The 23,542-nt window shown below is 44.4% G+C and overlaps 1 protein-coding gene across 1 annotated transcript in view; it reads right to left on the bottom strand.

Moving 5' to 3' along the window:
• The window catches only part of jarid2b (jumonji and AT-rich interaction domain containing 2b), a 109,063-nt gene that overhangs the window by 22,891 nt on the left and 62,630 nt on the right, over positions 1 to 23,542 (bottom strand). The window contains exon 4 of the mRNA XM_084380235.1: positions 9,434 to 9,657. Coding sequence (XP_084236361.1) covers positions 9,434 to 9,657 — 224 coding nt within the window. The remainder of the gene's footprint in view (positions 1 to 9,433; positions 9,658 to 23,542) is intronic.

Raw genomic sequence — 23,542 nt, 5'->3', positions numbered from 1 at the left:
GAAAAAAACAGCTTTACTTTGAATACATTATCCTACTTGATATGCAGCTGGACAAAAGGGCCTTTTTTTTCATCCTAATATCTGACATTACAGATGAATCAACATCCATATGCGAGTGTTGAAATATTAATATAAAAATAGAAGTTGCTCAAGCGCTTGTGAATAATGGTGATTGTGCTGCTGCTTTTTCATCTCTCATTATCTCAGTTGGTGGCCTATTGATGCTTTGTAAACTGCTCTGCACATAGCGGCTTCATTGTCACGTTCTCACCCACACACGCACATGCACATGTGCTCAAAACGCACAAACATAATCAAGGACGTGCACAGACGAGCAATGCTGAAATGATTTGCAAGACGATGACAGTTTACTTCAGCAGTTTATTCTGTGTCTATTTCTTGAATCTGCATCTTTAGATTCATGACTCATCCATCGACCTTGACCTTTGTTTTTGGTGTCTGTCTTGTGTTTTGCAAATGCCAAAGCGAGACATTAGTAGTAGCGGTGGCGGTAGATATACAGTAGAGGATTGCAGAACGTATTTCTAATAGCTCGAAGTAAAGCCACAGAGCACTGGGAGTAGGTAACAGGCCGTCTTCCCACAGAGACCCTTGATGTTGACAGCTTTATTGAGACATATATACCGTACAAGCGCTCAAATATCTAACTCTGTAAAAGAGTTACTTTAGAACCCAAACGAGTCGGTGCTGAGCTAATCCTAAATCTGTCGCTCTCACTCTTCCAAACAGGATTACTGTCAATCCCCCCGCCCCCCCCCCCCCCATTGGAGAAGAAAACCGACGATCTTTTCACTTTCCTCTCTCCGTCACACTCAATCACGTTCATTGTCATCTCAGAGAAATCTAGCTCAATACGTGCTGGAAAGGAGGAACATGGTGTTTTGGCAGTGGATTGAGCCTATAATGTTACCTCAGTTAGCTGAATGTAGACACACACTCGCGCTCGTAAAAAGGTCATAAAGCCCAAAGCTATGTTATTAAATCTCATAATGTTGCACTCGTAAATCAGTGTGCAAACAGCTGCTTCAGTCATACAGATGCAGGGATAAAAAAAATAAAAAAAACTGAGGCAGACTTGGAGAGTGTTGCAGCAGTGACTGGCACTGTGTTCGGACAGAAATAGACACATCTACTTATATACACACACACACACACACACACACACACACACACACAGCACAGTTTCTTTTCCCCGTTTTGCTGCATCATGCCTCGGGTGCTTCCAGAAACATCATAAAAAATCTTTTCAGGAATATGCTGATCTCTGCCACAAATAAAACAACAGACCAGGAGAACGCTTTATTGCTTGTGAGTGTGTTTGCTTCTGAATCGACAACCTGCTGGAGCCTTCCACCTCTCACCACAGGTAGCCTTCGATCCAAAGGCCAGCTCCCCTTTGGAGGCCCTATATATATGTATATTTATATAACCTCAAGAGGACAATTAGCAAGCCTGTTTGGATCAAACCCTACACACTCAATGAGCCCACATCTCAGTGTGCATTTTCTTTAACATACATTTTTCTAGTATTAAACGGGGACCTGTTTATTGAGCTCTGGCTGGGGGTTGGAATGGGTTCCTGCTTGTGCTGAGCGAGTACCCAGCTGAAACAAGCATCCACTGGCTCCAAAGTAACTATTTACATTGGTGTGCCATTGACCAACGAAAATGTTGGTTGCACTTGGCAGATTTTTGGGTGTACAACCAAAATAGTCGCACCCTGGAGCCCCAGTACTTGTACTTTTTTCAAGTATGAGTATCATCCAAGTAAAATGTGTCAACATCCGTACTATCCATACATTTCTCATTGGGTGCGTCTTTTTTTAAAAAAGTTTGTTCATTCAAGTTTACAAAAAAACTTAAATAGTTCTCTTACTCTGCAATCAAAAAGATCTGAAGCTACATTTTGAGGTTGTTTTTCTAAAGGGTTGGCACAGTGAGCAAAACGCATTACAACTACTTTTCAATTGCCACACTTTTGTAATTTTATTACCGTGCAGCTCGTAGCTGCGATTAATTTAAATTTGGCTCATTATGAGCAGGAAACACCAGACTTAGTACATTTGCCAGACCTAGAAAAAATAAATCTACTGCAGCATAGCATGAGCAACGACTGTCATTTGTATTCCCCTTTTAGGGGCCACAGTGCTTAAAGGACATTAATGGGAAGCAATACATGATTATATGTCAATTAAAATAAAGTCAAGCCTCTGAAAAATGGGCTGAATTTAACTAGCCTGCATTAAGCTATACAGATTAAAACGAGAGAAAGTGAATTAAGAATTTGCCAGGCCAGTTATTTAATTAGAAGTCCTGTTTTGGAGGGTGCTGCGTACTTATCTTAGATTTCACACATTCAATACATCATTAAGTGGCTTAATAAAAATGTAGAGATAAAAACAAGTGCAGCAAAATTACTCAATTACACAGGAACAAGCCAGAAAGCAGCAGCAAAACGTCACAAGGTCTGAAGAGAATATGCTCAGTCATTAGCTCGTCTAAGAATAATGTGATGTAGAAACACACAGTATCAGTGGAGAGTGCAGCTCAGCTTGGACACACTAAACATTTGTGTGTCAGTGTGAGGATACATTCAATACTTAAGTGACACCCTGACTAAGCTCGGGCTTTCCTAATGACAAAGGAGACATGGTACAAGGCTTAGCTGGTGCTCACCAGTACCACACAGACCAGTGTACCGTTGCACACTGCAGCATCCTCTCTTAAACAGCCTCCACTGCAGAACGAGCTACGAAACTAAGAACAGAAAGTTTAGAGATCTTTTGGGAACGCTGGAGCGTGAAAGCCAGAAAAATTCCAACAAGCTGCTGTAAATTTTAAACGATGTTGATTTGATGGATTACTTTAGAGAACAAAAATAATGGGCATATTGAAATCATTATTCCAGCTCTCTTTTCTAAAGCATAAGCTGCATCTTTGAGCTTAGATTAATTGTCATTTTAAAGTGCGCTAACGGCTATTAATGGCAAGCCGGGGGACCCGTGGTTACCACACGTCACGTTAAATTTATTTTGAAAGCTTAAGTTTAAACTTCATGCTCCTAAGAAAAGCTTTTACAAACAGTAAAAAAAAAAAAAAAAAAAGAAAAAATAGAGCCTGGTAATAATACATCTTGTTGTGCCTTGGATCACAGTTTTCACACTGCAGCTCTGCCAGTTTCTAATTATCTCCTTTGAGAGTTGGAGAGAGAAAAAAAATGTGTAGAGGCAGCAGATTCCCATAGCAGATAAAACGAGTTTTACCTGCTCTCTTTAACTTCTAAAGGAGGTCTGTAGGGCAAAAAGTAACTGTTCAACAACACTGAAATACGGCTTTTACATAATCCAAAGTGACCCAAACGGTACGGAAGAGATTCTCACACCACGTCTGGTTAAAGAAGCCCTCGTCGCCCACGCCTAGTGTGTGTTTATTCTGTGGTTTCTTGGCGCACAGCATCTGAAGTAGGATGTAGACAATTATAAGTGGTTGAACCGGACTTTGTAGCAAAGTACAATTTTCTGGCCTCAAAGTAAAGTGACCGCAGCACACGTACATGAAGCCTCACACGTGCACCTAAAGGAAACACATGCACACGCTGCACAGACATCTCGTTTATCTTGGCGACAGAGCAAACGCTCCTCTCTTAGACCAAACAAACACACCGGGGCGGCACACACTGGCCCAATCAGCTCCTAATGACTTGCTTCATTAGGTAAATGGCTGTAATTTACTGGTCTGAACAGGGGTCAGAGGGCCAATGGCAAACAGACCACAGGGGCACCTGGGGCAGAAATGGAAGGAGGGGTGTGTGTTTCTGAGGGGTGCAGGGACGAGGACATGAACAAGTGAAATGTGCAAATACAGTATCGCAAGTGTGCGCGTACCTTTACAGTACTTCTGTCTACAGACATTGATTAAGTAATAACATCCTGTACTTAAATAAAAGTAGAGTACTACAGTGTAAAAATACTGGAGGACAGTCAGGAAGTAGTTCTGTCAAAGCTTTGGTTTGTTTTTATGGACGGAGCAGAAGCTGAATGTGAAAAATATTTTTTTATTTCATTATATTTTTTATCAGCTACAGAAACAAGCGACATGGAGGAAAAAGGACCAGAGATCGGTAAGAAAGAGATCCAACAACAGCACATCTGGATCCTCTAATATATTCAAGATCTAGACTGTCTAGAGGGAGAGAAGGCAGACGAGACAAAGACAGAAAGAGCCTGCCAAACCAGCAGAGTGGTCTCATACTGACCGCTGGCATCCCGACCCCGAATCCATCAATACACACATGTATGCACCCACACACACACATTTGGTGACAAAAACACGACTCAGTCCTTCTCCCCAGACCTCCAACAGGGCTTGAGCCCAATCCCCCAATTACATCGGCTTTTCATCCACCTCATTCCGACCGCAGACAAATCATAATTAGGTCTGAAAGAGTCTATTAGGATTGTCATTTTTAACGGGGCTCTTGGGTGGGGTGGAGGGTGGAGGGGGGCATAATTACAAACCCTCCTTTCTCTGGCTACCCTTCTTTTGTCCCCTTAACTGGAACTGAAACAATGAGGACTATTTAAATAGTCAATCAGGAGGGTTTTTAGCTGCCATGGGGACGTGTGGACGTGCTGACTTAGGGCAAAGTGGCTCACAAGAAGCGCGAACGCTGTTTTTAAGGGAAGGTCAGGAAGGGAGACAAATCTCAGCTCTTTGGCAATGGAGAGGAAAAGTTATCTCCCACAGCTGAGCTCTGCCAACGCTGTTCTCAGTCACTAGGGGAGAAACAGAGAGGGAGCGACTGAGAGAGGATTAAGGATTACATCTCCAATTGACATTCCTTGATGTCAGCAAAACCATTAACCCCACAAACAGTGGCTGTGCTCTTGACGGAGAATGCGGAAGAAGTCGGCGTTGCGCGGGCCGACTTCTGCGCAGCGTCGTGAGCGACAGGAAAGTCACAACTCTGCTCAAACAGTTTCCAGGCTTTAATCAAACAGCAATCACACATAAGAGAGAGAGAAAAGTACCTTATCCCCGAGGGAAATTCATTTGTCACAGCAGCAATGCGCTTGAGAGACACACTGGTAGCTGTCGGACTTGAATTCCTATTCTCCGGAGTGGAAATGTGCGTCTAGTTAAGCAAGACTTTCAGACAGTAAAAAACACCATCAAACCAAATCAAATTTAACAGTCGAGCTACAAAGACAGAGGTCCAACGCACTATTCCTGGGACTGGCAGTCTTTTTTCTTCAAAACCAGATGTGAATTTGATATCACGTGTAATCGCGTACTAAGAATCTGAGGTCTTTGGTTCACTGGGTCAGGGCTGGGAGGTTATGTAAACAGAGCAGAGAGAGACTGGCCTCGCTGAACCCGTGAGAGAGGCACCACACACTGGGAGCTGGCAGGCAAAGGGAGAAGGCCCAGAGGTAAACACGGCGGCGGTGCACATACACACCGACATACTGGCACATGCACGCACTCCTGAAAATTAGCCTTATGCAAGAGAGACGAATTTCCAGGAGTGTGTGTGCACATCGTTATTCATTAACTCCCTAGTCTATTCTTATCTTATCCATGTCAACGTGTATGATGTTTGTATGTGTGTGAGCCTTCAAACTTAAGTAAATACCTTCCAGAATGAACAAAAACTATATTTATTTTTGGATTTTTAAAAGATGAATGCTAGCACAACTATCAATCCTGAAAGTCTGCTCCGTTTACTTAAACAGTGGGAATCTCTAACCCCTAACCCCAACTCCTGACCCAAACCCCAACTCCTAACCCTGACCCTGACCTCCAAACCTGACCCTTACCCCAAAGCATGACCCCCAACCTTTACCCTAGCACATATACCCTAACCCTCTTGAAATGAAACACTTAACTGACTTGGAAAGCATTGAGCTCCTCAGTATGAACCTACAATTCAGTTTGCTCCGCTCAGTGCTGCCCCCACCCTGCCACTAGCAGCTCTACATCCTCTGGGTTACCAGAGGCAGACAGAGCCAGAGGCAGACTGTCTGGCTACCACCCAAATGGCTTTCTCCATGGATATAAACAGCCCAACTACAGGCCTGGACCACACATAAACACCATTCTGAGAACACAGGCAAGGCCCGAGCACTCGGCTTGTGTGCAAGGGTGTGTGTGTGTGTGTGTGTGTGAGATGAGCGGTGAGATAAATACAGTATATAGGCCCTAGACAGTGTGGGTGGTGAGCATACATGGTGCGCATCCTTCTATACAGTAGTGAGAAATCTTGTTTTTTCACTTCTCTGTCCGGTTACTCCCACGTTGCATCAGAATAATCGGCAGCCCTGCTCCCCCCTGGAGGAATTAAAAATAACTTTTGCTCGGATACGGCAACAACACCACCACCAGTGGAAATAAAGAGTCCCAGAAGAATGAGACGTCTTCAGTTACAAACTCTGATTGGACGCAAAGGTTGAGTTGGGATTTCACAAGAGTCATAACATTTGTTTCTTGCTCTTGTCGCTAACTTTGCTGCTTCAAATCCGTCATGTTCAAACAGCTTTTATGTCGCTGTCACAATGAGTGATGAATAGAAGCCTTTGGGGTTGGATGTGTAATGTTTACCAGATAAGAAAAGCAAACAGTGCAATGGGTGTGTGGGGCGGTATGTTTACACATGGTGAACGTTTGACCTGGGACGTATCCCAGAAATCTCCACTGATAGGGGTAGAAATGTGGCTAAATGCCTTCCTTAGAACTAGAAGAAAAAAAAAAAAAAAAGAGTCAAAATCAAATTGAAAAGAAAGCAGATAAGGGAGATCATGGATTTGAGATTCCCATAATATAGCTAGTGATCCTGTCAGAGGCGTTTTGGTGGCAGACATGAAGCAGCCTAATGTGTGTGGTGGTCAGATCACCAGAGAGACACACATCAGAATCTTAAAGGGGATTGGGGGTTTCAGACGATATCAAAGACTCGAGTCCCTTTGAAAAGATTAACCAGGCTAAGGCGGTTGTCCTCACGGGCTGTGTCTCGTCATATACCCTGGATGCCACACACACACAACCGCACAGCACACACACAATAGCAGGGCACGCACGAGATAAGCAGAACAGGCAACATCAGCGGTGAGCGCGGATTTGCACTCGCGAACACGCGCCAACTCAGAGACGCACAACCTCAAGGGCTCTGCTGACATTCTCCCATGTCCCTCTCCTGCTAAGGGTCCCTGCATATGGGTCACATGAGAGGCCAAGGGGGATAACAGAGCAGAAGAAGCCCCGCACAGCAAAATGTCATCCTCGCAGCATGGATAGTAGACACACAGACCCACGTACATACAAGGCTAAACCGGGTCTATAAATACAGCGGTAAAGCAGGGAGCGGCAGAGTGGAAAAAGCACAGTGGAAAACCGTTCAATCGTTAGCTTAGCAGCCTAGCTCTAAAATTAGCCTTGGTAGTGCAGGAGACCTTGCACGCACACACACACACACACACACACACACACACACACTAGAAATCAGCTTGCAAGGCACCATTCCTAACCTTAATTATAAAGAGAGAAAGCAGCAAGACTGAGTCAGGACCAGTCACCTACACCTCATTAGTCCAGCGCTCCACATATAAGGGAGTGGTTAGCTTAGCACCCAGAGCCCAAAATAATCTCCACTTCAAAAGTATATGGGACATTATATCATTAGCCTATGTAACATCCTGGCCTATATATGCAAATCAAAGCCCCTCTCACCGAAAGCTTCAGTCCGTTTTAGCAACCTCCAATTATACGCTTCTGAATGAGCCCTGAAAGGTTAAAATGACACTCCATAATGGGAGCGTTCTCGCCAGAATAGCAACGTATAGCCGCCACGTCCCAACAGGCTCGGATCTAAATTTGCCTCTCCGGAGGCTTTAGCCTACTTTTTAAGATGGGCAGAGGTTAATAACGATAAAGGTAAATTAATCTGAAGTGAGGAGGTTTTTGTCTTCCAAATGAGTTAATTCTGGTCGCGAGGACGCGTTTAAGAAAAAGGTGAGCGGGAGTATTTAACAAAGGGTAAAATTAAGATAGCGGAGAAAAGTCACAGCCAAGGTTGTTGAGAAAATGGTCCCAAACTTTTTCTTTTTTTTTTTATATTCAGGCCTTGAATGTGTCACTCCCTCTCCTTTCATGTTTCAGAAGTAAAGGGGTGACTAGAGACAGACATGAATGGAGGGAAAACAGTCTATACACAAGACATGCAGTACAGAATGTTCTAATCATTTCTTTTTAATCCAAAAAATCATTTTGATGCTGGTTTATCTCCGCCATGCAAAACAACTTCCAGTTGTTTACCTGGAAGTGACTGTTCATTAGTGCATCGTCAGCTGATTCAGTGTACTCAGTACACAGTGTTGTGGATTGTGAATCTTAAAACTTCTCTCTCTTTGCACAAAGATTTCCGAAAGCTCAGATCTATAAACCACAGTGGAGATTCTGAAAGCAGGCTCATGGGACTGGGTCTTGAAATTAAGCAGAACTACAGAGCTCTAGCACAAACTTTTTGCAGTGTCCTGGCAGCGGACTAGCCCTCTCTGTTTGCTGGCCAGCAGAGCGCAGATTATAAGTAACATGAATCCTTCATTAACTCCAGAGCAAAAGAGAACAGGGATTGTTTTAGCTGCTGCGAGTGCCGAGGGGGGTCTTGGTTAATTTGAGCTACTGTACACAGGCAGCTTATATGAGTGTGTGATAGAATCTCAGTGCTCGCATTCATCCAAAATAGATTCCTTTTCAAGAAACTCCCAAGAAACAATGCTGCCGCTGTGTGCGGCACGCGGACACGACTAACTGCTAATTACTCTGCCGTGGCTTTTACAGTTCATTTGACATCGAAGGTGCTACATAGTGTCGATGAACCTGCGTAGTGTTTGTAGAGAGGGGTGTGTGACAACTATGCAACGAACAGCTGCTGTGGTAAAGGGTGATGGGCAAGGTGTTAAAGAGACAGATAGTTGTTGAAAGGTAGGAGGGGGAGACGTGTAAGCTGATGAAATGCAGGATAATCTTAGCCTGGGGCGAGTACACACTTATTTGTAGTATCCGTGCGCGTGTGGTTTTTGTGTGTGCGTGAGTGGGTGGAGGGTGATCAAAACTTGACTTCACAAAAACTCTTGAACTGCTTATGTTTTTCTCTTTGTGTGCATGTGAGAGCATCTATAATAAAGAGCAGAGTAAAGTGTTTAACCACAGCTCAGGTTTCCCTCTAGACTGTTATATGAGAGCTGCACATACAGGCCAGGCCATGGAAATCATTATTCAGGCCTATTCATAGACAGCCAAACAGTAGCAAAATGTTCTCCAGCCTCAGCCTGTGTCCTGGACTCACAATAACCTCCTATATTGTATCTGCAGCTGTCTTCTTCAACAACATCCTTCCTTTTTTGCCGTGTCTTACCTCTGAGGCAGAGGAAGGTGAGGAAGTCCTCCGTCTTGGGCTTGCGTCTGGACAGGTCCTGAATGGAAGAGGACAGGGACGAAGAGGAGAGCGATGTGAGGGACGAGGAGGGCACGGTGGCCAGGCCGGTGTTCAGGCTGCCCGGCTCGGCCACTTTGACGGGCGTAGTGCTGGGCGAGTTGGGCTGCGACTGGGCGAACTTCCTCTGAGCCTGGAGCCGAGGTCTGAGAGGGAGAGGGGAAGAAGGGAAGGAGAGAGTAAGTTAGTAATGTGTATTATGTGAGCACAACAGTGTGTAGTCCACAGCGACCATGACACTAATTCATTAAATGCATTTTATTAGATTTTACAAACTCGATTCCAACAAAAGTTGGAACGCTGTGGTTGCAGACGCACTTCTAATAAGCATGGGAGAGGAGGATATCACGCTAATGAACGGGATCACCAAGTAAAGTGGGGTTATTCCAACGTTAGACACTAAACTCACATTTTGTTTGGTGGGAAGAGTATGACCTTTCGGAAAAGAGGGCGTATTACGCCTTATTTTGCAGCACAGTCACTGAAATCTTTCAGATTTGACTTGCAATTATATACCTCAAGTTTTTATTTATTAATGTTCACGTTATGGCTCTGCCCATTCATATAGACAGGGGCCTGGTCTTGCTAGCTTGAAATAACTGCAAGGGGCGTTGCCAAGATGGCTGCCAAGAGAGGACTTGCCTATAAGGGCTTTGGTTTTACACACAGCGCCCCACCTTTTTGTGATTGAGGCTGAGACTAGTACGACATATCGCATTGATTTGAAAAAAACAGATACAACTACACACAAGGACTAAACATTAAAGACACGCAGCGCTGTCCCCCACACATCTCAGCAAAGAAAGCAGTCTACATGTGATTAAAATCACAATTTTGCTCTTTTATGGAACACACACACACACACACACACACACACACACACACACACACACACTCTCTCGGCTGTTTTATTACTGTGGCCCTGTGGCTATCATCTCACTGTAGAGTGAATTGCCGAAACAATTACCCTGTAGTGAAGAATTGATTAGCTTTGTGTGCGTGCGTGTGTGTGTGTGTGTGTGTGTGAGCCCATTATGATCACTTCGATGCGACGGCACCTGCGCACTCACTGGCTGACACGGTCACTCAGTTTTTGTGTGTATGTGCACGTACATCTGTGTGAATTCCACCAAGCAGCTACATGTGGGTAGTCACAGACATACGTGCACATGGAGTAGCTCCAATTTCACTCCTGTTGAGCGCTGACTGAAAGATAATTAAGCCGTCTTTAGGGCAGAACCAGCCGCGGCGGCTGATAACCAGGTACATGAGAACCGTCTGCAAAAAGCAAGCACACACACCGCCCGAACAACTTCAGCTTCTTTATCTCTCCAACTTTCTTTCATCATTTTTTCTTCTTTCTCTTCAACATTTTATCCCCCCTCCTTCTACCTTGGGCTTACTTTCCTATGTGCCGCACAACACCTTTGAGACGTCGCTCTCATTCTTCTCTCTGCTTGTCTCTTTTCTCTCTCTATTTCACAGTGTGTGTCGGTGGCAGCGGGGGAAGGAGGAGAATATTAAAGAAGTGGATGTCTGAGAGAAAGCGATGGACTTGCTCGTCACACACACACACACGCTCACACAGCGACACACGTGGCTGTGGACGCTCTCTCTCTCACACACACACTTAACATGTAGGCACAGGCACCCACACACGCACACAAACCATTAAAGTCGTAGACTGTCAGGGGCCACATGAACCAGCAAGTGGCCTCAATCGATTAGTGCAGCCGTGTGTGTGTGAGCGATGCTAGAAATGTCGAGGCGTAGTGATAGAAGCAATGTGATATCCTGGTATTATTTGTCAATTTGCCACGGACCGGATTGAAGTAAGGGAAGATATGATCATGTCTGGAGATCACCCACAATGCATTTGGGCACTCTGAAAAGGTGCAGAGTTCCGATTACACTTCAATCAGGGTGCAGCGCGGCGTCAAAACGTGTCAATTTCCTGCCGTGACACGGGTGTGAGCTCGATGTGTGAGAAATTGAGAGATGATTGCACGCACGTTGCCAAAGCGCCGCATTTGGACGCGACGTGTGAGGAAACCGAACACAACTCTGTTTGCACACGCCCCGTTTGTTTACAATCAAAACACTCGACAAACAAAAGCCGGCGACTTTGATCCGGCTGGCATTTTACGAGCTGGAACTCAATAGTACACAAAAGCGATCAGCATTTACACAAATCTAATTGGCTTTGATTTGGAATTTCCAAAAAACGTCGACTGTACACAACATTTAAAGCGTTTAGTCTCCAAACAAACGGCAGTGAAAAGTAATCTAGAAGGTATTATAGCGCCGCCTTATTCCAACATTCACGTAAAAGCTAGGTGCACACAGGAGGTGCGCTTTCCCCTGCTATTACGGAACAAAGAACATGACGGTTCAATAGGCAAAACAACACAATGGGGACAGGTGTCACTTCACACAAGGCTGTGATTTACTGTCAAAATACGGAGAACAGAGATTGAGGGCAGGAAGGCGGCGCATGCACGCAGGAACCGAGATACTTCTGAGGAATGGAAGAGAGAAAATAAGAAAGAGGAGAGAGAGGCTGAGTTTTCAGGAGGTTGTCAAGCAGTTTGGATAGAGGGTATGTCAGCAGATGATAGTAAATGGAAGACAGGAACACACACACATTGTTTATAAAAGGCCTAATCTAAAGAGAAAAGAGCGAATGTTGCCAAAGAAAGTGTGATATTTAATGTTTACGACATTCTCTGCTACCAGCCAAGAAAAAGTTGTGTCTTGTCACAGCCCTTTTATATTTATCATCTAATTAAATTCGGAAATTTCACCCTCAATTTTTTTCCCATTGGTATCGAAAATCTGTATTCTTTTAAGGTTTTGTATTGAAGACAGAAATGTCAGAACGGTGACATCACTAGGACGTAGATTAAGAATGGACAAGACTAATACAGTCAAGCAGACACTGAAAAGGAAAATCATAATCATAAAAATGATGAAAAGCTGAGAGAAAGAACAGAATGGACCAATAAATCCTCAAAATCCATTCAAGGCCGGTTACAAAAGCTGCAAAGATTAGTTGATTCATTCATTAGTGGACCAAAAGAAAAATAGTTGCCAACTTTATTTTAATCAATTCATCTTTTCGCTCATTTTGCAAGCAAACATGTCAAACATTTCCTGCTTCCAGCTTCATCAATGCAGGATTTTGCTCTTTTTGGACTATTAGTTGGACAAAAGAAGCAACTTGAAGATCGTTTTGGGCTCTGGATGAACATTTTACAAAACATTTGGACTTTTTTTATGTATAGACTGAGCAATTAATTGCGCAAATAATGAGCAGCGCCGCCCGACCAGTTACAGAGGGAGAAGTGTGATAAACAGCTACAAGACAAGCACAAAAGATAAGAAAAGTGTGAGGTAAAAGCACAACCCTCTTTGTTTCACACATCCGCATTGTGTCCGCTGGGCTGGCCTTCTCTCGTTGCCTGACCGGAGGAGGCTCACAGATGCAATCAAATGCAAACACTTCTACACACGCACTCAGAATACATCCTTAAAGCCTTGCCTACCCAACTTCACGTCTGCCCTCATGAAACATTTACCTTCTAAGTCTGCACGCACGCCGTAATATAACTCTGGCTGTGCCCACGAGGGACGGAGAGTGCAGGACATACAGACTGAGAGAAGTACCGAAAGGGATGAGGCCAGAGCTAGAAAGTGAGATGAAGTGATGGAGAGTGGGGAGGACGGGCTGCTGGGAGGGAAGCTGGAGGAAGAGAGGCTTGCGTGACTGAGTAAGATGCAGCGTGAGAAGGAGAAGGAAAGACACAGTATACACAGAGATGCTGCAATCTTAGTTACCGTGGTAACTTTAACCACAAACATGCCACTACAGGACACTTAAACACTACAAGGAAGTCGTCAAATCACAAGAAAAAATTGACAACTTCAAGCCAAGCACAGGAAATACTGTAGTTTACGGTTAAACTGTAGACTTTGATGAACCTTACAGCACCCTCATACCAATAGTAATTTCTTATTAATAACATTTCTTGATGCTTTTCCATAGACCTTACCATGCCCGTGGCTGTGTAGCTGCTGCTATGCTAATGGTTCAAATGTGCAGCCGCCCAAACACGTCCTACCGTCCTATAAATTCAATCATCTGCAATTTAATATCGCAGAGGAGGGAGCAGCAGCAGACTAAGCTGTGCTACGAACACTTTTAAATAGTAAGCACAGCTCTCCATAAAAGCCTCTTTGGTAAGCTAAACCCCGGATAGTTTTATTGCTCCAGCTTCACATGAATAGGATCCTATTTAACTACTTAAAAAGGGCGAGAGAGGGGGAATAGTTGACTGACACGCGTACACACAAAAAAATGAAAACAGGCAGTATGATAACAGAAGTAAAGCAAAAAAAAAAAAATGGGGACAGAGACAGATGAGCTAATAGAGCTTACTACATCCTGTCTAGACAGTCAACCAGAGCCTCTCTAAACAAGCCGCAGGTTTCCCCGGGACGATCCTCTGTTATCTGTAACGTATTAACTAACACGGGAGATGCGCTGGGGGGGGCTTTCCCAAACTCACTGAAAATACAGTTTGCGGTCACAGGTAATCTCCAGTAATTGGACTAAATCTCTCTTTATGTACATCTCTCTTTGTTTTATCAGTTCTTGTCATCTCCATTTATTGGTATGCTAACAGCAAAGACAAGCCTAATAAAAAGGTAATAAAAACAGATGACGATGTGATAATGCAGAGGTTTGGCAGCGGATCCGCAGGCGGGGGAAAACAGGAAAAAAAAAAGCGCATCACCTTCCGCTGCGGGAACTACAACTTCAGCAGGTGATTATTTTAAAAGATGACAGACAGCGCTCCTCTTTGGAAATCAGGCGGCGAAACAGAATTACTGTGATTATCACCATCAAGGACGTCGGGAAATTAGAGCGTGCAAAACAATTATAGTAACACTTATTCAGGCAGACTCCTCTGAAATTGAGCAATGTCCCTAAAGTTTTGCCAATATGTCAATGCAGAGCGACTTCTTTTGAGTCATAAAGGATGGCGAGACAATCAAGCTTAGCTCTCTCTCTCTCTCTCACACACACTTTTCAGAGTCCCAAAGACCAGTTCAGTGTTGAGAAAACAGCATGGGAACAATTTGCAGTGACATGACTGTTTTTGTACGTGCTGCCACTGCACTGAGGACTGAGTGGTAACATGATCCTCTGATTTAGCCCTCCGTCTGCCCAGAGGACGGCTGCCTCTGTGTGTGTGTGTGTGTGTGTGTGTGAGCCAGGGTACACTATGTTCCCATGCGTGTTGAACTATAGAATACTAATTGGTACAGTGCCATAGTAGGTAAGTGAGGCTTACGTGAGTTAAAATTAGCCTGATTGCCCTGATTGAAAGAGAACGAGAGGCAGGGAGGGAAAAGAGGAAACGGAGATCTGATAGAGGGAGAAAAAGCAGAGAGATTACAGCAGGATGTCCCCATTCATCTCTTTCTAATCCACCTTTCATCCATCCCTTCCTCCCTCCATCCCTTCCTGCTACCCCCCAGCCATCCAGCCTTCAAAGGGCTGCTCTAATGTCTAATATTACACGTGCCACCGTAGCTGCGTTAGCATTGATTATCTCCGAGAGAGACGGAGTGAGGAAATTTCTGACGACCCCCGTCAGCCGGCGAGGAGACGAATAGGAGGAAGAAGAAAGGGAGAGGATAAAGGGCCATTTGTGACTTCCCTCATAAACAGAAGTAAGAGGGAAACAAAGGGAGGAGGTGGCGATGATGATGATGATGATGGGACGGAGAGGAGGACGAGCCGCAGCTTGTTTAATGTGTTTTTCTCAGCTAAAAGACAGATCACGAATTTGGACAGTTGACATAGATCCCACACACGCACGCGGACCTTGTCAATCAAAGACATCGAGCTCTCTTCTTCGGTCTCCATCTTATCAACACCTTCCCAGCGATGTCCGTTTCCATGGGAACTGCTGCGATGGCTCTCGCCGTGGTCATCTTGACTTACACTTCGAGGGGCGTTGGCAAGCATCCGCCCCGGGTAAGAAGACATTCCCTCCCGGCTCCACCATCCCTCTCTGACCCTCTTCCCAACAAAAAAACCGACTCTCTCCCTCACACCCAGTCGATAACTCTCAGTGTGGGAGGACAGCGTCACAACTGGAAACCTCAAACCATGACCGGCTTCTTATACCGTCAGCCAGAGAGTGCAGAGTGCAAGAAACTAGATGACTAAGCACGTGTGTGTGTGTGTTTGTGTGTAAGGAGCTGACAACAGCTGATTTATTTAGCCAAATATCAACTCATTTGTGCATAAAACACTTATAATAGATGCAAAGCAGAAATGCTTCAAATGCCAATTAGGCGGGAGTGATTGTTGGATGCATGTTTGATTTATTGGGCAAGCTGCCGGCTCAGCATATCAGCATCTTTCAATTCTTTACGTATATCAAATATTGATGACTGGAGTCCAATATGTACAAGTGATATATAATTTAGAGCAGCAGAGAGGAGAAACAAAGTGATGCAAACAGTGTCGAGGCTTGAACTTTACAGAGGGTTGTTACGGATGACTCGGCAGCTTAGGAGAACATTTATATTTAGCGTTTGTGTAAATGGATGAAACTTTCCACCTTTAATGAATGAGCGGATGGAATGACACACTGAATGACTGAGCACCCTAATGTGAGAAGGCATTTAATGACGAGTGTGTCTGTGGTCCCGAGGTCACGCACTGTACACCGTGTGCCGTGTAGACGATCCCCGGGTCCCTCCACAGCAGAGCCTTGGCTGTTATATGTGTGGCAGTCGCTGCGCGGTTTGGTTTCAGACCTTTGCTGCGCTGCTGTAACCCAATATTTGGATAAGGCTGGCGAGGGAACAGGAGCTAGTAGTCCCTGAGTTGATTTGTGCAAATGTGTGTCAGCCTCTGACTTCTAAAGCACTCTTAATACGGGGGAAGTTATTTGGATACAGGCCCCTGCCAGCGATGCCAAAAAAAAAAAAAGCGGTATTAATTAATTGGAATTTAACTGTTCATCTTAATTGCATCCATTCAAAAGCTCCATGCATACCGCTAGAAAGAGAATAAGAACGACAGAAACCGAAGGAAAATAACAGGAAAGGAAGAAGCGATTAATACAGCTAATTATTAAAAAAGCACACACGTTTGTTCACGTCTGAATAATTGTATATTTGTAACATTTGAATGTGTTTTAGTGATCACACCTGTTTCAGGAATTCAGCAAATAAACTCAAACCAGTACCAGTAAAACTAAAGACATGTCACACAACCTGAATCTGGCTTCTCAGTCTTTACAAGGCACATCTGAATCAAGCAGAGTCTCGAGCTCGTACACAGCGTGTCCAAAAGGTTTGATCGATGTTGGCATGAGGCTGGGCTCTAGTCAGACCTCGTCTTCCCTCCCATGGTAAAGGTTATTGTGTGAGGAGAAGAGCGCTGATCCAGAGTCTGTACCTTAGGGGCTGTATTAATTGGCTCCAGATGGCCCACATGGTCCTGATAAAAGACTACCTCACTGCAGCTGGCTCTGTGAGAGGACTGTGTACGTGTGTCTGTTTCGGTGTGTGTGTGTGCGCTTGAGTCCATTTTGTCCCGATCAGAGCAACATACATGTCTATGTACATACGAGTACGAATGTTTATATGCAGGGATTAAGCGTCACAACGTGTGTGTAATCAATGTCTCCGCCTGCTCATCTGTCTATATTTATTTCTGTCTCCTCGGATCAGATCCATCAGCAGATAAAATTAGTGAGAATACATTCTGTGAATTCACAGTGATCACGCTGTAATTCACACCATGTGTATGTGTGAATATGAGCAGCAAAACATGTGTATGAAAGAGACAAAGCTCCACGGCTACTATGTTCTCACATGGATGAACTTTTCTTGTACAGCATCCACTGTACACCCTTTAGTTTGGCACATTAAGTCACTCCAAGTGTATCAAAGACATATTGTGCTTATTTTTAGGTTCATAATCTTATTTCTAGTTGCCACTAGAATAGGTTTACATGTTTGAATGCACAAAAAACTCATCAGTTTTCTCATACTGTCCATTAATGCAGCGCTGCATTCGCCCTCTGTCTGAAATGCTTTGTTTTTGCTCCCGTCTCTTTAAGGCCCCCACCCTCCTGAATACCCAGTCGGCTCTGATTGGTCAGCTCACATATGCCTGAGCCAATGTTGCTACTAAACAACAGGGTAAATAAAATAAATACATAATTTCTTAGATGCAAAACTAGCCCTAATTATGCGAATGACGTAGTGTGATGTCAAAAGTCACTAAATTAAAGGCCAGACTACTGGGCGGGTTTAAGGAGCAGTGTTTTCTGTAGGAGAGAGGAGCTTCTGTAGACTTTTTAATTTTCAAGACCTTTCACATGCACAAGAACTGTTTTAACACACCGAAGGAAAAGGAAAAAATAAAGAAGCCCAACAGGTCTTCTTTAAATGAAGAAAAATAATCCGCTGGCTTTTACAGATGTCACTTCTTAGCCTGTAGTGAGCAGCTACCCAGGTTGAAAGTTCGCTGTGATATATTCAGACAGCAACACAAACCCTAAGATGGCTGATGTGTGGTCAGTGTAAACAGTCGTAACTGAACACTCAACCTCACTCAGTGTGTTTATTGCTTTTCTGTCGCAGTGCATTTAGAAAGAGGACGGCACTGCGGTGGACTGTCCCACTGACCTTCTGACCTTCACATATGCAAACAGCCCCTGCATGGACCCCCAGTCGCATATACACCGAGCATGTGCACACCAGACACAAATAAACACCATCATTTGTCGGTGAGGCAAGGCTGCTGGGAGGACAAATACGCACACAGTAGTCATCATGGAGCAGGCCTTAATAACCACGACTACAGTATTTCTGTATATTTTGTCAGTACGTGGTTTTAACGCTCAACTGCTTTGCGTTGACATCAAGATAAATGTGAAAGTGTTATTCAGAGGTGTCATAGTCTGTGTGCCTGTGACCCAGCTGGGGCAGCTATATGCTTCAAGTAGCCACAATAAAGCTCAAATTCATTTGAGATTTAAGATACAGCCGGGCTTGTGTGCATATTTAAATATAACCTTGGCTTTTCACTTGCGCCCCCCTCCCTCCCTCCCTTCCTTTTTTTGAATGAAACAATGAGAGTGGAGATGGCCTGATAGGCAGATGTGGAGAGAAAAGACATCTTGACAATAGATCAAGCTTAGCTGTATCACTGTGAATATATAAATGCTATATCAGGTCAGATGGAAGTCAGCCATTGTCCCCCTTGTCACCTTGAAAGTGCTAATATACAAAAGTGGCACTACACTTATTCAAACGCCATTGAAATAACTTCAAAACACCAAAAGGGCTTCACACAGATTAAGGCCAGACGTTTTGAATTTGTTGTGAATTAACAGCACTTCCTGCTCTGCTTTCCTTTCACTCGGAGAGAAAAGATAAGACGCCGCACTTAGATGTAGGCTTTGTTAGCAGTCAAGGTCCACTGCTCTGGGCTATTTGCCAGCCCCCACCCCTTCACAACACGGGCTGAACTCAAACCCTGTGACCTCTGACCTTGCAGTCCTCCTTAAATCACCCCTGGGACAGGCTGACCACAGCCAAGTTAGGTCAATAAACATCAGAGAAGGTTCTGTATGTGCTAAGCAATCAGTCTAATTAAGCCAGAGTCACGTACGTGGACCTTCAGAGACTGTGAGTGGACTGCAGGCCTTGGGGCTACAGACATAGGAGGCTGTGACGTACATCGAAATAAAAAAAAAGGTACATTTTATTATTTTAGAGTTCCATTTCAAAGGGACTGAAAATCCGGGATGTAAACAATAAAGGCAGTCACGTTAGCTAGCTTAGTAAGCTTACTTAGCTAGCCTGTCACCCATGTGTAGAAGCATGCTTCCCTCTGTGTGATGACGGGGTAAGGAAACTTTTCCTAGTACCATTGTACTGGAGAGAAAGCATACGTCTCTATGGTCGATATCTCCAAAACTTGGCAACTCACACCAAAACAATCTAGATGGATAAATAGCGTTACAGGTAAGAGTAAAATATGTGGTTTTGATTTTGGGGTGAACTGTCCCTTTAAAGTGTCCTGGTATCATGTGGTTCAGTGATGAGGACAACTCAGCAGACAGATTTGAAAGCAATTGAAGTACACATGTACAAACATGCAGGGTGGTCTAAGCACTAAAGACACACGCACACACACGCGCACGCACGCACGCACGCACACACACACTCCAACTCCATCGAGCTACATTTAAAAAAATGCCTGCTTCTGCTGGATCACCTGAGTTGACACACAAGGGTTTTGCTTCATCTCAAAATGAGATATTCTTAGGAACTCATACTTAAATCAATGTACTGATGCAGTATTTTCAGTCATTATAACAGCTTGGCTTACAATAGATACAAGAAGGACACAAACTATTAAAAGACTTTTCCGACTGGCAGCCCCGATTGCTCCAGACACAGAAATAAAAGCGCATCGTAAATCCCATGAACCATTTAGATTTTGTTGCATTATGTTTTAAGAAACGCAAACCAGTTGCATCACGGTTAATCTGCGCAACAATCGCCGCGTTAGCACTCGTATTAGACGGCGATTATGGCAGCGAGTTTGTGCGCTGAGTGACATTATGCACTGTGGTGGTTGGTTAATACTCCTTCGCCCTGCCATTTTCAGCGGAGCGGAAGGCTTTCGTAAAGCCGCAGCGACAATGAGAGGAGAGTTTAGAGGAGATTTTGGAGACTGACGTGTTGACATGCCGGGGTGAGTCACTGACAGGCCGCCAGACAGAGAGAGGGAGACGGAAAAACAAAGAGAGAAGCTGTTTAATCTGTGCAGGAATAAGCACAGACAATAACCCAAAATTTAAAGGCACGACCGCAAGGGCCGTCTATCCTGCTTACTCATAAACAAAATGCGTGCTTATTTGGTTGTGACTGTGAGAACATTAGGTGTTCGGTGTTACATATAGGTCCCCTCACAATACCGTCTTCAGAAAATCAATAGACACGTTATGGCCGTCTATTAACACGCACATTTGCAGTGTGTGCGTGCAGGCCTGCGCGCACATCCATGTAATCCCTCATAAATGGAAATGGTGATTATGCATTACTGACAAGAGTCATTGGTTACGCTAGACAAGACAAGTGTGTGTGTGTGCGTCTGTGTGAATGCGTGTGTGCGTCTCTGTGTGTGTACACACTTGGCATTCATTAAGTCGAAACAAAACAAGCGGCAGCAGCTGAGTGTGTGAGTGTGTGTCTTGGCTGAGACAACAGAGAGAGCAGATTCAAAGAGAGCCAAAAGTGGGGTTCAATGTAGAGAGAGAGAAAAAAAGAGAAGGAGAAAAGAGGGAGAGGGAGAAAGAGGACGCAGAAAATTAAGTTGAGAAGTCTGTTTGAAAGGGCCACTCAACTTCTGATCCACACACGCTCTACCCCACACTTTTACAGCGCTGCAAGCACATTCAAACTCAGCTGAACTAATGGCCGAGTTGCCGTTTTCCACGCCAACACGAGACGCATCGTGATCTCATTTCGTCTGGCTCCGATTGCATCCAAGATACTAATAATCTTAAAACACATGCGATTAAAAGCTGGAGATTTTTCCTTTTTCTTGCACTTAATCATGATTAAAACGCCTCCGTGCTCCAGAGTCAAAACGATTAAAGCCACAAAAAATTCCCCCGATCATGAAAAAGAAAACCACACTGGAGTGATGTTTAGATTATACCTGCCAGACCAGTAATACGGAATTAAAATACCCGTGTGTGGTTTACTCGTTTCATTTAAGACTTTACAAGACGCTGTCTAAACGCCACATTTATGACAGCTTATTGGTGGAGAGGCTTCTGTAAAAGTAGCCTGTTGTACGACTGAAGTTCCTGCAGGGAGCAACACTGAAGTATTCAACTGCTTAAACTTATTTTGCTACTCTGCACGCCAGGACAGCAAAACCATTTAAAGGCGCATTATGTAGTTTCGGGGAAGACATTTCATTCACTTCGACTAATTGTTTTATGCCTAAAACAAACTCTCTTCATTTTTATGGCCGCATAAACTAAATCAACAAACGGACAGTTTCATACTGTTTTAATTTGTTTATATGTGGCGGACCCTGCCACCTTTCTGGCTTCAAACAGTGTTCTGGGGACCTTATTTACCTCTGAGAACAGCTTGTTTATTCAGTTATGGAAAAAATAATTTCTGAGTTTGTATTATTACCTCCTTAAAAATAATAAAAGACTTTGAATTTCTTCTCAAACTACATGGTGCCACTTTAAAAGCATGCTGTCTTGACACCTCAGTGACTGCTAAACACACAGACGCTCTTCAACCTAAACCAAAACGTGGGCGAGGAGCAGAGGTGCAGGAATATATCTAGGTCAGTAAACCATGGCAGTGAAGATGAGACTGTGCTGGGTTGTGCATAAAAGTTTGTGCCTGTGTGTTTGAGTGTGCAGGCACCACTTTTGGCAGGGGGAACCCCGTTTGGAGAATGTGGTCATGCTGGTAGGAGAGGGCTACAATGAGCTGGCATGTTTCAGAGGATGTGCTGCCAGTCTCCACCACCAATCTCAGGAGCATGGGAAGGCAAACACAGAGTTGATCTCAAAGACTTCTAAAGGGGGCCGCTTCCTGCCAAAAATCACTCGCACCTGTCCTTCTGTCTCCTTCCTCTCTCCCTCCCTCTCTCTCTCTTTCTCTCTTTGCTGCTCCTCCCAGTCTTTCCCCTCTCCGTCTCCCCTCTATCCCTTCATCCTCTCTCTCTCTCTCTCTCTCTGCGGTGTGAAAACTTTTTTCTTCGCTCAAAAAAAAAAAAATTGGAACCAGCTACGCCACCGCTCCTCCCTTCTGTTTTGGCCAGTGCCAGGTGTAAAAGCTCCTGGCATCGTCTCAGTTAGTCCTGTTCAGGAACAGTGCGGGGCAGCCATGCCAGGGCACTGGAGTCATCCTTCACACATAAAGCGCACACACACATACACACATAATAAGCTTTTTAAGAGGGCATGAGGCATTGCCAAGTACTGGCTAGGCTTGTGTTTCATTAGCATCAGATAGAGCCTTTCTTCATTCAGTCCTGCTGTGTGTGTGTGTGTGTGTGTGTGTGTGTGTGTGTGTGTGTGTGTGTGTGTGTGTGTGTTTGTGTGTGTGTAGTGCGCTAATGAAAACCACGGATCAGGGTGGCCTCTAACTGAACTTCACTCAACACACACACACACAGATACACACAGGCACAGCACTACAGGCCATCAGAGCAAGAGAGAATAAAAGTGTGAGAGTGTCCTTGTTATAAGTTATTCCTTCGGTGCTTTTCTCGCTCAGTTGGTGCCGAGCAAAGTGTTTACGCTTTGCTATAATATGAGCCGCGGGGTCACTTGGTTTCAATTCAACACTTTCTGCTGTTGTCAGTCAGGCAGTGGCCGCTACATTTATTCTCTTGTGTGTACAACCGCACCTCGTTTATCCTGGCTGACTTCTAGCTCACCTGTTAAGAGGATTTTTTTTTTTCTGCTACTCGCAAAAAAAAAAAGAGAGGATTTTCATTCTTTTTATGTCTTCTGAGAAACTTTAAATGTCTTATCAGCTGCTCTCCTGTTTCGGAGCCAGGTAGATGAAAGCTCATCATGACTGAGCTCAGATTTGGAGGTTACAGTATCGAGTGACAGCGAGGAGGACTCAGGCAGGTGCTTGACACGCAGTGAATGGAGCCTGTATGGGCCGCTCATTACAGAAGGACATCTGCTGCTGTCCGGCCCCCCCAGACTCCGCCCCTAGCTTTACACTGATGCTTTGATGCCCTGTCAATGTGTGTGCGTGAGCGAGAGACCAGCAGCAGAACAAAACAACACACACACACACATATACACACACACCTGCCATCTACAGTAGCTGGAATAAAAAGTGGGAGTGAGAATGAAAATATAATAAGAAAAAAAGGGGCATTGTGTGCCATTTTATGTGTGTGCGCAGAGGGAGAAACATCACGCCAGC

The sequence above is a fragment of the Pagrus pagrus genome (genome assembly GCF_965226575.1).
Source record: "Pagrus pagrus genome assembly, chromosome: 17".
In the NCBI taxonomy this organism is placed as follows: domain Eukaryota; kingdom Metazoa; phylum Chordata; class Actinopteri; order Spariformes; family Sparidae; genus Pagrus; species Pagrus pagrus.
The sequence above is the reverse complement of the archived record's forward strand: the minus strand, read 5'-3'. Positions and strand labels throughout refer to the sequence as shown.